This window comes from Triturus cristatus, chromosome 4_1 (genome assembly GCF_964204655.1).
Source record: "Triturus cristatus chromosome 4_1, aTriCri1.1, whole genome shotgun sequence".
NCBI lineage: Eukaryota > Metazoa > Chordata > Amphibia > Caudata > Salamandridae > Triturus > Triturus cristatus.
This window is the reverse complement of record NC_140585.1, coordinates 99,660,748-99,677,826: the sequence shown is the minus strand read 5'-3', so window position 1 is coordinate 99,677,826 and position 17,079 is coordinate 99,660,748. Positions and strand designations below refer to the sequence as shown.

Genomic DNA, 17,079 nt, shown 5'->3' with positions numbered 1-17,079 from the left:
GGTTATTTCCAAACAGACTGTATCACTGAGATCGTTAGCACGAGTTGTCGGTCTGTTGGCATCCTCCATTCAGGCGATTTTCCCGGGCCCTCTGCACTACAGAGCTCTTCAATGCTTGAAGATACGTCATCTCCAGAAGGGTCTTCATTATTCCGATCTCATTCCTCTTTCAGAGGAGGCAAAGACGGAGATGCAATGGTGGTTGGACCACATGGATGCTTGGAACGGGCGAGCCCTGTTCGGTTCATCTCCGGATCTCGTGATAGAGTCCGATGCCAGCCTGTGGGGTTGGGGAGCCCGATGCGGTCCCATCTCGACGGGGGGTCGTTGGTCGTCCCAGGAGTTGTCTCTCCATATCAATTGCCTGGAACTACTAGCGGGCTCGTTTGCGATCCGTTGTTTTTCTCCTCTTCGTTCCAATTGTTGCATCCTTCTCCGCATGGACAACATTTCGGCGGTCAGGTATGTCAACAAGTTAGGGGGCACGAAGTCCAGATTATTAGCGGAGATCTCCAAAGAGTTTTGGCACTTTTGTCTACAGCAGAAGATCACTGTTATTGCCGAATATCTACCTGGTCGCCAAAACCAGATTGCGGATTGGAATTCTCGCCATCTTCGGGATTTCAGCGACTGGCGTCTTCATCCCCGCATTTTCCGCTCTCTCATCCGGATTTGGGGTCAATGCCACTTAGATCTGTTCGCATCTCGTCTGAACACTCAACTTCCTCTGTTTTTCAGCTGGAGGCCGGATCCTCTGGCTCTGGCCACGGATGCGTTCCTACAGACTTGGCCGTCGGTCCTGTGCTACGCCTTTCCCCCGTTCATGATGATTCCCAGGGTCTTGGCTTGCGCAAAAAGGTTTCAAACAGACTTGATTCTAATTGCTCCTCTGTGGAGAGCTCAGGCGTGGTTCCCGGTTCTCCTGGAAATGTGTTGCGCAGTCCCTCTCCTTCTTCCCCAGAAGTGGAACCTGCTGCTGGATCCTCTCGGCAATCCACATCCCCTGGTTCTGTCAGGCACTCTCCTTCTGCTAGCGTGGCGAATTTCGGGGATCGCTGGTCGCTCCCAGGCCTTTCTCTTGACGCTTCCAAATTTATCAGGGACGCCTGGTCCCCCAATACTCATAAGCGATACCGAGGGTCATGGAAGCGATGGTGTGACTGGTGTATTCAACGGGAGGCTGATCCCTCTTCAGCGGATATCTCTTTAATCCTTAATTTTCTTGCCTCTCTTGCTTCCTCTGGTTTGGCTTATTGCACAGTAAACAATTTTCGTTCTGCCATTTCGGCATCTCACGTTCCAATCGATGGTAAACCTGCGGGTGAACATCCTCTCATTGCCAAATTGCTTAGGGGTATTCGCCTATCGAAACCTCCTAGTCCCAAGTATACGTCTTTATGGGATGTTTCTGTTGTTTTGCGGTTTTTGGAATCATGGCCTTCCAATTCTTTACTTTCTCGTAAGCAACTCTCGGCTAAGTTGACCATGTTGCTTTGTCTTGTTTCTTGCAAACGGATTTCTGATGTTCGTGCTTTGGACTTGGCGGGTCGCAGTTTTACACCTGAGGGTGTCACTTTTCGCCTTTCCAGACGTACCAAGACTCATATTTCTGAGATTACCTATCCATCTTTTCCCAATCATCCCAACCTTTGTGTTGTTCAATGTGTCAAGGATTATGAGGTATGTACTGCCCCTTTACGGTCAAATATGAATGGTCAATTATTAATTGCTTTGCAGAAGCCTTTTCGTCCTGTTACCCCAGCTACTCTAGCTCGCTGGGTCAGATGGCTCATGTCTGAAGCCGGCATTGATGTTTCTGTTTTTGGTGCTCATTCGGCACGTGGGGCTATGGCTTCTAAAGCTTTTTCCATGGGTGTTACTTTATTTGACATCATGAAGGCCGCAGACTGGTCTTCTGACTCAGAGTTTAAAACTTACTATTATAAACCTATTGATCATATTGCTTCTGTAGTGGTGGATCAGCTTTGAACAAGCATAATCGGAGCCTCCTGTCCTGACATAGAATTCAAAATTTGCGAACATACGTGACAAGAATTTTCAATTCTATTAAGGACAAGGAGGCGAGGATTATCCCACCTGTGATTGTCTTTTGCACGTTATACATTTATATTGTGGTTGTTTCTGCATATGATTATTGTTTAATGCAATGTACCTTTTCTCTACCCCCCCTCTTTTTATGACTTCATTCTATTTATGGGATGTGTATTACGGCTGTATGTCTCTTTTCAGGTTCTGATCCAAAGCAGCGGTTGCTGGTCCTTCTGGTTCATCCGTTTCGAAGCCTTCCTGTCTCCAATTATAGTTTGCGGTTGCGTCCTGTTTTGGTTTGAAGTGGACTTCTACTGTATCCTGCTGTTTTACATTTTTCTGGGACTTACTGTTTTGACTTGAACTGTTTCCTCACCAAAGAAAGAGGATATGAGACTTTCCTCAGGGCCTTTTATAGTATGGTCTCTATGGTTACTGACGTGATACCCTAGTGTTCATGGGTACTGTAGTTTTTTCATTACCTACTGTTTTGTGATTGGCTGCTGAGCATTTCTAATAAAGAAATGAGAAAGCATAATCCTCGCCTCCTTGTCCTTAATAGAATTGAAAATTCTTGTCACGTATGTTCGCAAATTTTGAAGTGAGCGCCTTGGGAACACAGTAATACGAGACATCGGTGGGCCCCTCCGCTCCTTTCCCTTCCCTTCTCTTTCCTCTTTTCTTTCTTTTTTCGAAGTTTGGGCCAACTTGGTTTCGCTTTTTGGCGTCCTTACATACCACATTGGCCGAGATTAGGCATTGTTATTAACGTATGTTTGTGACATCCTCTTAATGCTATTATTTTACTAAATATGTTGACATTTATAAAACGGTAATAAGACAACATTACGTTTCATTTAGGCTATTAATACTATGGTAACAATATGATACTGCGTTTTATCTTTGTTATTAATTTATTTATATACGAATTAAGCACTCTCTTTGGACCCGTTTGAGTGTTGGTCAATGATAGAGAATAGCTATACCACTGCTCTCTTTCATTTTGCTTTATGATGACGTTCCTTGCTCTATGTCTCACTCCAAATAAAAAATAAAAAACGATAAACCTCCAGTATATTAAATGAGAGGGGTTGGTTATGGTGTTGTTCCTTATTTTTTTTGTTCTACGCTCTAGTTTCCCACACTATACTGCATTGTGGGAATTGTGGTCTTGTTTTTCTTTGGGGCTTTTATATGATGACTTTCAAATATTGCTAGATTCGATTTCCCTCTTTTTTCTCACCTAGGCATTTTATAAAATGAGGAGGATGGCTACATTTTCATCTTCACTTTTGCTGTCTAGGCCGCACTCATAGCTGGGACAGGTATTTTTTTATTTTCAATTGTACACTTGTTCTTTTACTCTATTTTTGTAGTGTCTGTTACAATATCTAGATTTTTTCGCCTTCACATGGGACTATGATAATTAGCTAACTGCTTTTGATCGCATCATTTACCGCGATTTACGGTGTACTTATCTGATACTCTTTCATACATTTTTATCTATTGTTTTGTTTCTATATAAAATACATCTCTTATATCTAGTAAACCTGTATTGAAACCAACTTGGATTGATATACTCTGTATTTTGGTTTCTTTTTTGAAGCAACATTGTTTTTTTAAACTCCTAGCTTCCATTGTTTCCTTTCGTGTTTCTTTGTTTCTCCTAGGTCTAATCTTGAAAATAGCACGCTTTACACATTTGTGCTCCTTTTTGCCATGTCCAATCAAACAAATACATCTTGAATTTTTGATCTAAACTGAATTACCTCCTCTTCAGGACAGTCTTCTTTGTCTTAATACACAGGTATGAGGTGCTCATTTAAAAGCAGTATTCCTGTAAATTATAGGTTATTGAAATTCATTAGGTTTAGTGTTTTTTCTCTTTTCCTCTTTATACTTTTCGTTTAATTTGGATCTTTTGTTTGTTCTCCTTTTTAATTTTCAGTGAGCACCTTCTCTTGTTTCTATACTTTATACAAGAATTGAATCTATCCATTTTTTGGAAAGAATTCCAAGAATTTGGATGGTAAGTAGAATTCTTTTTTGTATGTTTGCGACAGATTGGACCACTATATGTATACTATACATTTTTTTTTCATTTTTTTTTTCATTTTGTACTCTCTATGAATACAAACTAGGTATTGTTTCCATTTCTGTTAATTAATATCATGGTTTTATCTAATGTGTTTCTGGCTATCATATGCTGTTTCATTAGACACTTATGATATAGTATGAACATACATGCATTTATGATTGTTCTACTTTCTAGGTATTTGTTTCTTTCTGTATTGCATCTCAACATAAGTTTGTTTATATTGGCATTTTTCCAATTTTGTTACATTTATCTCGTGTACCTATTTCATATTTGTTATTCAAATTGTGGATATTTGCTGATTTTTAATATGCTATCCAAAAACTTTTATTATTTATTTATTTGAATTTATATCGCGCAACAGCTACCCGTAGTGGGTTTCCCGGCGCAAGGGATAGACTCAAGAAGAAAACAGACCTTTCAAAAACAACACCGTAAAACGTCTAAAGGCGGCATGCAGATCATTGGAAGAGTAAAGTTTTCAATTTTTTTCTGAAGATGAAAAAATTGGTTTCCATTTTCAAAGAAATGGGTAATGCATTCCAATATTTGGGGGCTAGATGGGAAAAAGCCCGACCCCCCATCCTTACAAGTTTAAAACGAGGAATGACAAAGTCGCAGTTAGCAGAGGATCTAAGTGTGCAACTAGGCTTATAAGGATCGACCAGACTTTGCAGGTATTTTGGGGCCGAGCCCTGCTTGATTTTAAAAAGATAGCATATGGCTTTAAAGTTAATACGACTAGGGATCCTAAGCCAATGTAAGTCACGCAGAGCCTGAGTGGCCGATGCTCTCCTAGGGATGTTACAAAGGAGTCGGGCCGCTGAATTTTGAACAACCTGAAGTTTGTTTACAGTGGCCACATCAGCACCAAGATAGAGGACGTTTCCGTAGTCCAGGCGGGAAGTTAATAACGCCTGGACAACGGTTCTCCTGGTGGTGAGAGGCAGCATCCAAAGAATTTTCTGGAGCCAACGCAAGATGGCAAAGCATGTGGCGGCCACCTTTGTGGCCTGCTGTCTCATGGAGAGTTGGTCATCAATAAGAAAACCAAGGTTGCGGACCACAGAGGAAGGCTGAGGAAGGGATCCCATCTCGCTAGGCCAATGTTGAGGGCCCCATAGATCTTTATGCTTCCCTAAGATAAGGATTTCGGTTTTGTCACCGTTTAGTTTAAGGAGATGTTTTTGCATCCACTCCGCAATACGTGACAACCCAGTTTTCAGAACCGATATATCATTGCTCTCGCAGCTGGAAAGGGAGAAAACAATTTGAGTGTCATCGGCGTATGAAAAAATAGTAAGCCCGGCGTCCTCTGCAATAAAAGCCAGGGGTCTTACATAGATGTTAAACAGCAGGGGGCTAAGTATAGACCCCTGAGGAACGCCATAAGCCGATGGACAAGTGGAAGAAGTGGCTTTAGTGGAAAAGACTTGGAAAGTGCGCTCACTTAAAAAGGAGGCAACCCAGGCCAGAGCCGGACCGTCCACTCCTAGGGATCGGAGAGAGTTCAAAAGAATGGAATGGGACACGGTATCGAAAGCCGCGCTCAAATCTAACAGGATGAGCGCAGATGTTTCCCCGCGATCGATAGCGTGTCTTAGACTTTCCGTCACCCCCAGGAGGGCGGTCTCTGTGGAATAGTGAGCACGAAAGCCAGACTGGGAAGGATGTAAAAATCCCGAAGATTCCACTAGATGATATAATTGAGTGTATACATGCCTTTCCAGCACTTTAGAGAGTACAGGCAGCAGAGATATCGGTCTGAAATTGGCGAGATTGGACACATCGGCTCCGGCTTTTTTTAAAAGGGGAACAACCATTGCGTGCTTCCAGTCCTGTAACACATGGGACTCAAGTAATGAGGCGTTTAAAAGCCTCATAAGAACCCGCCGAGCTTCAAGATCCAACAGTTTAAGAATTTTGACAGGTACAGGATCACGAGGTGAACCGGATCTTATGCTGCTTAAGCAGGTGAAGAACGAGATGTCATCAAACAATTGCCAATGCGTCATCTTCCCTGAAGAAGGAAGCAGTTCGGTCCCTGCAACCTGTCCCAGACGAAGTGCAGCTACATTCAAGGGAGTGCTCATAGAGTCATATATACGCTCAACCTTGGCCCATAAAAATTTTTGCAATAGAGTTGCACTGAGCCTCATCTAATACTGGAGGTGTCGGGATGGTATCTGCTCCTGTCAATTTTTTAACGACAGAAAAAAGAGTGCGAGGACAGTTCTGAGCTTGAGTTACTGTATCCACAGTATAGGCAGCTCTCGCAATTTTACATTTAGAATGGTATTCTTTTAAAGCCTCTTTATAAACAATCTTCTGAGAGACTGAGTAAGAGTGCCTCCATTTGCGTTCTAAGGCCTTGCATTTAGTCCGCAAGGCCTTCAGATCGGTGGAGAACCAAGGTGCCGGAATGCGATGTGACCTGGAATGTTTTGAGGTAAGCGGAAGAAGAGAAGTGACAGCATTGGTGAGCCAATGAGAGACAGCAGTGTTCAACTCCGTAGCTGAAACCTCACCTTCCACAGGACGGGTGTTTAAAAGATATTGATTTAGCCTGTTGGTATCAAGTTTGCCCCAACGATAAGTTGGTACACCCTTGTCGAAGACACTACTTTCCTGGTTCTTAATATAGAGTAGGGAGAAATGAACAGCAAAATGGTCAGACCACTCCAAAGGACAAGCACTTCGAGAGCAATCAAAGGAGAGATTGGAAAGAATGGGGTCCAATTGATGTCCAGCGGAGTGAGTAGGGCCAACATTAAGCAGAGAGAGGTTAAGGGCCTCCAGATCCGACAGGAAGCGTTTACTAATAGTACACTGTGGATCTTCAAGATGCAAATTAAGATCACCAAGGATGGTAAAATTGGCTGCCCTGAGAATTAGGGGAGATATAATGTTCACTAGTGAAGATATCCAAGAGAGAGCATTGCCAGGAGGGCGATAGATCAGGAGGCCCGATAGAGTAAATTGGGGATTGATGACTAGTTTAAAAAAAGCAGTCTCACTTGCAGACATAGGAATAGCTTCTAGCTTGCATGTATAAGTAGACTTAAAAATGATGGCAATCCCCCCCCCCCATTTCCCAAACTTCTGTCCAGTCTCACCATTACATAGTTGTTAGGAACAGCAACGGCGACATCAGGACCAGAACAATCCTGAAGCCAAGTTTCAGTGAGAAACAACGCGTCAGGCTGCTCTTCGACAATAAAGTCGAAGATGTGGTGTTTATGTTTCGGGAGGGATCGACAGTTAATACTCCAAAATTGGAGTATAGAATTATTGAGATGTGTAAACGATCTCCTCCGCCTACCACGAGGTTGGGAACGACGCATAGTTTTACAGTTGGACATTCTGCCAGTGAAGAAGCTGCAACCAGCACATTTAAAATTATGGATGGGGAGTGAGCATACAGTACAGTATGAATGAGGAGTAGGGTGCAAGGATTCCAATACCTCACCTGAGTACACAAAAGTACTACTGGAACTAGTAGTAGGAGTCATCACCCCTGGGCCCGGTCTGGCACGGACGGGCACAGACGGGCTGAACTCTGGCGTAACTCCGGCGATAGTTCGGCGATCCGCTGCGCGTCTCCGCTGCGCGGGGCGTGGCCCCCTTAAATAAAGGTCAAGCGTCCTAGTGACGTCTAGACCATCACGCAAAGAGGCGCCGTCAGGCGTCCCACTCACCCAATATGGCCGCCAGAAGCAAACTACAAGGACAAGGGCCCGCCAAATACGGTGTTTCTCCACTTTACAGTGCAGGTGAGGGGCTTCAATAAAAACAGGGGCAAATAACTCAAATAAAATAAAATATCTAAGCAGGTAAATTTAAAAACGCGAAAGCGCGAAACGCGCGAGAAAACAGCATTCAGATAAGCATTCAAATAAACGCAGCGCGCTCAAAGCAGTCTTCAAGGTGTAAGTAAAAGTATGGTCTGTAAATGCACATTATCTGCTGGTTTTCTGTAGTAGTCTCTGTTGCCTCCAGAGATAGTGTATTTTAGAATTTATGTTGTAAATATTTGTTTGTACTTTTTGAAAACTGATGTTTATGTATCTATGTGTGTTGCAGCCCTGAAGAAGCCCGTAATGGGTGAAACGCGTTGGCTGTTCTCATCTCACTGCATTTTGTTCCTTGGAAATTTCTAACTATTGAAATAAAGGATAAAGAACATTCAAGATCTCTCCTCGCCTAATATCGTCATTGTTATGCATCTGTGCTACATACCCAGTTTGTTTGTTTATATTGCCCCTCAGATTTCTTTTGTGTATAAGGTAAGGCCATCTTTCTACTTTCACTTAGCCTCTCCGACACATGCACACAAAACACCGGTGCCGTTAGATTACCTTTCCTGCAGCAGCAAAGGACAAAACTGTAGATTAACAGACACAAGGTTGGTGAGCCAACCACCAAACCTATGATCAAACCAGGATTCCCAGCTGATGGGGCTGAAAAAAAGAAACAAGAGTTTTATGTTACAACCAGTCTGCTCTGCTATCGTGTTTGACTCACATAAAATGCATACATTGCTATGAACGACTGATTCGAAATTCTACTCTAAGGAAACTAGCTAATGCATTCATTCAATGTTTGAATATATTTTAACAACGTTGGTTGACTCAAAAAATATTTATAAGTTTATTCTGTCCATTCAAAACTAAAATCAATACATCTGTGTAATATAAACAATGCTGTATTTGAAGTTTTTCTTGTGCGTGGCTCCTGCGCGCACCACGCCGCAGGACCCCAGCTGTACCTCAGTGACAGAGCCTCAGAAGGATGGATCGGTCTTAGGATGCCGGTGTTCCCATCTGGAGGGGACCCGGTCTGGCAGCTCAGCTGGACTGTGCCTATTGGACTGCTTTGCATAGGGCGGGTCTATGTCTAGCGTGTCGCAGTGGGTGAAAAAAGATGGACGGAAATGTGGCCCGAGCTATCACCAGGGGCTCAGATAAAGAGAAACATTAAATCCATCACCTTGTGGTTTGGATACATTCTCTTTCTCTATTTTTTCCCTTGATATTTCGTGAAATTAGACGTAGGAAAACTTTGAAACAAAAGAACCTGGAGAGATGTTTTTTACTCACAGCCTTCCATCCAATACGGCCAAATTGTGTGCTCTTGGGCAGTCTATTTTTGAAGGAATTTCTATTCTTCTTCCATGCCACGATTAGAAGTATTTAAAATCAAAATGATAGTGAATAGTGAGTGTGTGATAGGAGAACTGTACTGGTTTTCAATGCGCATGGAATATTACCACAAGCAGACAGCACCCAGTGGTCTAGACTTTAAAAAAAACATTTTTACTCGATATGAACTTTTGGTCACAGCATTTATTTGTGAACAAACCTTTTACAAGCAGCTGCAGGAAGGACATATGGGATAAAGAAGAGAAAACAACTTTACAGTAAGTTGAGCAAAGTCCTTCTTCCTGATCTAGTTGATAAAATATGGTACAGTGAGGAAAGAGATTCATGACACAAGCAGGCCAATGTTACAATATTGTTTATCCTGCATGACCGAATTGTGTGATTTTCTGCAAGTCATGTTATTTTTTTTAAAATTTCAGTAGGTTTTTATTATTTTGTTTCTCACAACATATGACATATAACATACAACATATCACATACATATAACATATAACATGCACTCTGCATCGCTTGTTGTTACAGGGCAGCCCACATTGGCTGTGTTAGTTGTGGTACAGTTTGCCTATTTTGGCTGCCCCCCACTGTGAGAAGTTGGCCTGGCAAATGCTGGTCACTAGTTATAGTGGCCACCTTGCACCAGTCCAATTCGACTCTTGTGGTAGATAGGTTTAAGACAACCTTTAAAGAAAGCTATCCTAGTGGTAGCTGTGGAGAGCAGCCTTCAGGCTAAGTCTCTGAGGAATGTAAAGCAGCTTGTTTTACCTTATAATCTCTTGAATTACCAAATGAAAAGACACCACACAGGTATATAAATCAAATATATATGTATTTATTTCTAAATATACTCTACTAATCTCTTTATGAGATTAGAGCCAAGTAAATATTCAAAAGATCAACAGTTCTCAATAAATTAAGCACAAATATGGCTGTAGCCCTAGGGGCGTACCAGACCATATACTAAAAAAATGGGTTAACAAACTCGACTTGCAAAATGAAGAGGCCTAGGGCCTTGGGAATCGCTGGGGCTTCACTGCTGCAGTGTTAGCAGGTAAGTAATCAGCCCAAGGGAGGCGCGTGCAGTGTCTAAACACAGCCACGGGTTTCCTATACGTTTCAATGGCAAAAGTCGCGGTTTGTATTTTTCAGTTTTAGGGCACTTCGCAAAAGTCAACAAGCAAGCCACTTACAGGGTAAGTATTTCGAGAGCCAACACACACTTGGGCACCGGAGTGCACGAGTTACCTCACCCAGGGAAGCCGGGTGCATAGGTGTCCTTTGGTGTCGGGTCGCGATGCTGTTTTCAATTGAGATCACTGAAGACTTGCTGCTTGGGACGACTGGAGAGGTGTCCGCTGGAATCCGAAGATGGATTGGAGTTGCAGAAGACCTAGAAATTGAGGGGACAGAGTTCAAAGTCACTTGCCAGTGACCGCTGGCCAGCAAGATGGATGACCACAGTTGTCGTGTCTCTTCATGTCGATGATGGTGTTTTGTCTCTTCGCTCACGAGGTCCAGGAGAGATCGACGATGACCAGCAGCTGGATTCGGAGGGTCCTATGAAGTCTGCAGCTGGTGACAGTGTCGGCACCCGGATTGGAGCCAACAAGCCTTGGCAACTGCAAGTCTCGTGTGGAGTGAAGATTATCAATGGTGCAGACCAGCAAGGTCTGGTGGACTTACCCAGCAAGGGTAAGTGGGGACAGGCCTGGAGCAACCAGGAGAGCCCTTGAAGTTGATGAGAAAGTCTTCAGATGAGTTACTAGCCAACGGGCAATCAACCGCAAAGACGCCTTTGCAGGAAAAGTTTCACAGGAGCCCACGGTCACTCGGGACGGGGTAGGCCGCTGATTTTCGGTACTAGACCTGCTAGGGACTTGGACTATAAATGGTGCAAAGCACAAGTTCGTTGAACGTAGATTAGGGCTTGCACTCGAAATCAGTGCACGGTTCCCTGGTATTGCTGTTCCTCGTCACTCGTGGGGTCCAGATGCCACAGCTTCACTGGCGACTCAAAATAGCCGTCGAGAGGTCAGGAAATCCACTTCAGGGGACGCAGGGACTTCGGACTCCGGCGGGAGCGGTGAAGTTTGCAACCGTAGTTGAAGAGTTTTGGTGCCTGCCAAGCAGGGGAGTCACTCCTTGACTCCAAGGGAGATTCTTCAGTCTTCCAGAGATAGTGGAACGTCGAAGGGCCAGGATTCTTCTTTGTAGAGCGTTATCCAGGGGTAATCTGGATTGCATTGGCAATGCTTGTTATCTTATAGTGAAAAGATGGGAGGGACTAGCTTTATGACCACTCCTCCAGGAGGGTCAGGGTAGTGGGTGGTTACACCCACTTCCCTTTGTCCAGTTTCGCGCCAGAGCAGGGGCAGGTAGCCCCTGAACCGGGTTGAGCTGGCATATGCACAGAGGAGCCTACTGCTCCCCCAGTGCAGGACTTCAAAGCACTCTAAGAGTGCACCCACCCAGCTCCAATACACTAAATCCTGTCTGGGAGGTGGTGACACCTCCCTGTGACAGGAAACCTTTTTTTGGGCTTCCTCCACTGCGAGTTTCGGTCAGCAGCAGGAGGGCAGCCCGGTGTCTGTGCTGGTGGCATCCATTTTGTGATGCCTGGGCTCTAGAAGATTTCTACCATTGAGTACAGTGGGTACATGTCATCCCCTCTAGAAGGGTGGGATCTTACTCCCACACCAGTTACTGGTGTGGGGGTATGATTCCAAGATGTTTTACACCAAACACGACATGTTTTGATGCAGTCATTCCAAAGTTAGCATTTCCCGCGAGGTTATAATGCACTTAAGAGTATATGGTTTAACCGCATCCACAAACAGCAGCAGAGAATAGACTCTACCAGCTGCAGAGGGGTCCTGCTCAGGCAGAAGCACCCCCTCACATAGTAAACCAAGCACCCTGCCCTTGGGATTGATAGGGCCTACCATAGGGGTGACTGATAGGTTTATATGTGTGTGTATGGCGAGATATAGGAACCTATACCTCAGTGAGGAGTGCTAACACTACCTCACACAGGCTGCAGTAGCAGGCCTGTGGTGTCAGATTGTGAATGCTTCCTAGGGGTGGCATAATACATGCTGCAGCCCCTGGTAGGCCTGTGAAGTACCAATGCCCTAGGTACCCAAGGTACCATATACTAGGGGCTCATATGGTACCACAGTATCCAATCACTAGTGCATCTAATATGCACACCAATCATTTAAGGGAGTAAGAAGATAGGCTGGGGTCCTGGATAGCAGGATCCCAGCCAGACTAGTCAAAAACCATTCAAACACCAGGAAAAAATTGGGGGCAACCATATAGTCAGATGCAACCCCCCCCCCCCACCCCCCCTCCCCCCAAACGAAAGGAGATAAGGCTAACCTTGCCCAGTTAAGCCTTTATTTCCTGAATGGCCATATAAGGAAGAACCTGCACTAGCATGGTTGCTCCCTGTCTCATGGTCCACTTGGAAAATCCTACCCCAAGGGGTTTTGGAGTTTCTCCAAAGTCTAGGGAAATTACTTGTATTGTTTTCTGGTACAGAAGTAGGCTGGTGGGGTGTCTGAGTCTGGAAGTGAGGCCCTATTTGGGGTGGTCTCAACTTCCTCAGCACACTGGTCACCATGGAAGCCCTTCTGTCCATGACTGTGTCATATCTGGCCCTAAGGGTCAACCACTGGCTGCCTACAGCTGGGGGTTGGGTCCCTCTGGTTGGAATAGTGGGGGGCATTGGAATGTTTGGGGCAACTATGCCCCAGGTTTCCCTGTGCCCAACAAAGTCCATCTGGGGGGTACCTGTACCTAGGGGTAAGGGGGATCCCTCAGTTTGTAGAGGAATTTTCACCTGGCTAGAACTAGTCTGCTGGGTGTCCCTAATCTGCTGATGAGTGGGTTCCTCTGGGCAGGGGCCCACTAGGGGTCCACTGACCTCCCTGACCTCTGCAGCCCTGGGCTGACTGAGGCAGGGTAGAGAGGGGCAGGATACCTGCTCCAGACCGGGTGCCACCTTGGAAGGATCCCCTGCCATCAGAGTTGTGGCCAGGAGAGGCCTGACCACTTCTGGGGCAGTTACTTCACAAGGGCCAGGGGCAGTTCCCTTAGAAAGCTGTCCCTTACCTTTAGTCTGGTGGGGGGAGGACTGTTCCTCACCCCCTATGCTCTCTGTTTGTGTGGAGTGATCCATAGTTTCAGGCTTCACTCCCCTTACTTTCTCCTGGGGTGGAGGTGAGGCCCTCAATGTCTCATCCACTCTCTCAGGGATGCCTAACATTCTTAAATGGGCATTGTGGTCTACCTCAGCCCAGGCTGAGATCTCTAGATCATTCCCCAGTAAACAATATACAGGCAAGGTTGGGGACACTGCCACTCTATTGGGGCCAGTGACCCCTCCCCTGTTGAAATTTACTACTGCCAAGGGATGGTCTGTCCTAATTTCATCAATATTGGTCACCTGGTAGCTAAACTCAGGTAAAAACTGTTCTAGGGGCACTAGTCTCCTTGTCACCATGGTGACACTAGCCCCTGTGTCCCTGTGTCCCTGTAGGCCACAGCCTTCTGACCATTGATCATAGGCTCTTGTCTGTACCTGCCCAAGATATTGGGACTCATGGTAAAGTTGGCAAACCCCATGCCACCATCACAGACTAGAGTTGCTTGTGTAGGGGACCTGGTTAGGCCAGAGTCCACCTGTGTTCCCCAAGAAAGCCCAACTAAGTTTTTGGGTGCACTCCCACCACCTGGGGGATTACTACTGGTAGTAACAGGAGGTGTTGGAGCTGCAGTGGGAGGAACATTTTCTTTATTGCCATTCATTGGACAGCTGGAGTCAGTTTTCCAGTGTCCAGGTTGCTTGCACACATGGCAATATGGTTTCTTATTGGAAGAGGAAGGATTTTGGGACCCACCCCCAGAACTGGGTTTTTGGGGCCCTTCAGAGGACTTTTCTGTTTTATCATCCCCACCTTTCTCTCTGGGCTTAGTGGAATCTTTCTTCTGGTCACCACCTTGGTTATTGGGCCTAACCCTGGTTCTGACCCATTTGTCTGCCTTCTTTCCCAATTCTTGGGGAGAGGTCAGATCAGAGTCCACCAGGTACTGGTGTAAGAGTTGGTTTTGACAATTATTAAGGATCTGCTCTCTCATAATCAAATTATACAATCCCTTAAAGTCAGTGACTCTACTGCCAACTATCTAACCCTCCAGAGCCTTGGTAGCACAATCTACAAAGTCCACCCAATCCTGAGTCTGTGCTTTCTGGGTGTCTCTGAACTTGAACCTGTACTGTTCAGTGGTTAAGCCAAACCCATCTATTAATGCACTCTTCAGGGATTCATAGTCATTAGCATCCTCTTCTCTAACAGTGAGGAGCTTGTCTCTACCTTTATCTGAAAAGGAGAGCCACATGATTGCTGCCCACTGTTTCTGGGGGACCTGTTGAACTTTACAGGCCCTCTCCATAGCAGTTATCTGGTAGGGAGGAACAACCTTGGACAGGTTCCTATGGTCTGGAATGTAATCTCTGCCTCTAGGGACACTGTTGCTGCCACCAGGGGTATCTAACCCCTCCTTCTTTGAAGCTCTTTGGAGCTCAAAGGCTTCCCTATCTAAGGCCAATTGCTTGGTTCTGAGAGCAAGCCTAGCTTCCTCATACTGGAGCATCTTGAACCTTCTTTCAGAGGAGGTCTCCCTGGGAAAGTTGGAGTTCCTCTGTGGAACAGATTCTCTTCCAGAGTGATATGACCTGTCAGAGTCCCTTGAGAGGGACCTAGGCCTGTCTTCCACTCTGTCAGATCTCTTAGGGAGAATTCCTCTGTTCCTTTCAGACCCTTCTGGGTCTGGTCCTTCAATCACAGACTCCAGGTCATCTTGATTTTCATCATCAGACCCAGAGACTATGTTTGACCCACCCCCTGATGCAGACCCACTTGCTCCTAAGCTTGTTTCAGGTCATCTGCTACTAACAGATCTATCAGGTGTTGTGATGAGGGACTCCTGCCCACCCTCAGTTGTCTTTCAAAGCATAAGGCCTTCAGTTCAGTGTAGGCCAGGTCTTTGTACTGAGATGGAGTTGACCCACTGACTCCACCCTGGTGAGATATACTAGTGTTGTGCAGTGTTGTACTACCTACACTAGTTGTGGCCTACTGAACCTAGCTTGAGCTGTAGCAAGGGTGTGCTTATCCCTTCACAAACAGCTCTAAGTTCAGTAGCACTTATTGATACTAGCTTAACTTTATATGTACCTTGAGTACCTTTAGTGGTTTTCAGTTAGTAATTCAAATAGAGATTTTCTGGTAAAACAATGGCAAGCTGGAATCCCACACGCTGCCCACCAATGTGAGAAGTTGGCCTGGCATATGCTGGTCACTAGTTATAGTGGCCACCTTGCACCAGTCCAATTCGACTCTTGTGGTAGATAGGTTTAAGACAACCTTTAAAGAAAGCTATCCTAGTGGTAGCTGTGGAGAGCAGCCTTCAGGCTAAGTCTCTGAGGAATGTAAAGCAGCTTGTTTTACCAGTCAATAATCTCCTGAATGACCAAATGAAAGAGTACCACACATATCACATACATATAACATATAACATGCACTCTGCATCGCTTGTTGTTACAGGGCAGCCCACATTGGCTGTGTTAGTTGTGGTACAGTTTGCCTATTTTGGCTGCCCCCCACTGTGAGAAGTTGGCCTGGCAAATGCTGGTCACTAGTTATAGTGGCCACCTTGCACCAGTCCAATTCGACTCTTGTGGTAGATAGGTTTAAGACAACCTTTAAAGAAAGCTATCCTAGTGGTAGCTGTGGAGAGCAGCCTTCAGGCTAAGTCTCTGAGGAATGTAAAGCAGCTTGTTTTACCTTATAATCTCTTGAATTACCAAATGAAAAGACACCACACAGGTATAAATATCAAATATATATGTATTTATTTCTAAATATACTCTACTAATCTCTTTATGAGATTAGAGCCAGGTAAACATTCAAAAGATCAACAGTTCTCAATAAATTAAGCACAAATATGGCTGTAGCCCTAGGGGCGTACCAGACCATATACTAAAACAATGGGTTAACATACTCGACTTGCAAAATGAAGAGGCCTAGGGCCTTGGGAATCACTGGGGCTTCACTGCTGCAGTGTTAGCAGGTAAGTAATCAGCCCACGGGAGGCGCGTGCAGTGTCTAAACACAGCCGCGGGTTTCCTATACGTTTCAATGGCAAAAGTCGCGGTTTGTAATTTACAGTTTTAGGGCTCTTCGCAAAAGTCAACAAGCAAGCCACTTACAGGGTAAGTATTTCGAGAGCGAACACACACTTGGGCACTGGAGTGCACGAGTTACCTCACCCAGGGAAGCCGGGTGCATAGGTGTCCTTTGGTGTCGGGTCGCGATGCTGTTTTCAATGGAGATCACTGAAGACTTGCTGCTTGGGACGACTGGAGAGGTGTCCGCTGGAATCCGAAGATGGATTGGAGTTGCAGAAGACCTAGAAATTGAGGGGACAGAGTTCAAAGTCACTTGCCAGTGACTGGTGGCCAGCAAGATGGATGACCACAGCTGTCGCGTCTCTTCAGGTCGATGATGGTGTGTTGTCTCTTCGCTCACGAGGTCCAGGAGAGATCGACAATGACCAGCAGCTGGATTCAGAGGGTCCCATAACGTCTGCACCTGATGACGGTGTCGGCACATGGATTGGAGCCAACAAGCCTTGGCAACTGCAAGTCTTGTGTGGAGTGAAGATTGTCAATGGTGCAGACCAGCAAGGTCTGGTGGACTTACCCAGCGA

General features: G+C 45.3%; 1 protein-coding gene across 1 annotated transcript in view; it reads right to left on the bottom strand.

Moving 5' to 3' along the window:
• LOC146839644 (uncharacterized) overlaps window positions 1–17,079 on the bottom strand; it is a 404,675-nt gene that overhangs the window by 102,284 nt on the left and 285,312 nt on the right. The window contains exon 5 of the mRNA XM_085650832.1: window positions 8,503–8,604. Within this exon, the coding sequence (XP_085506958.1) occupies window positions 8,503–8,604 (102 nt within the window). The remainder of the gene's footprint in view (window positions 1–8,502; window positions 8,605–17,079) is intronic.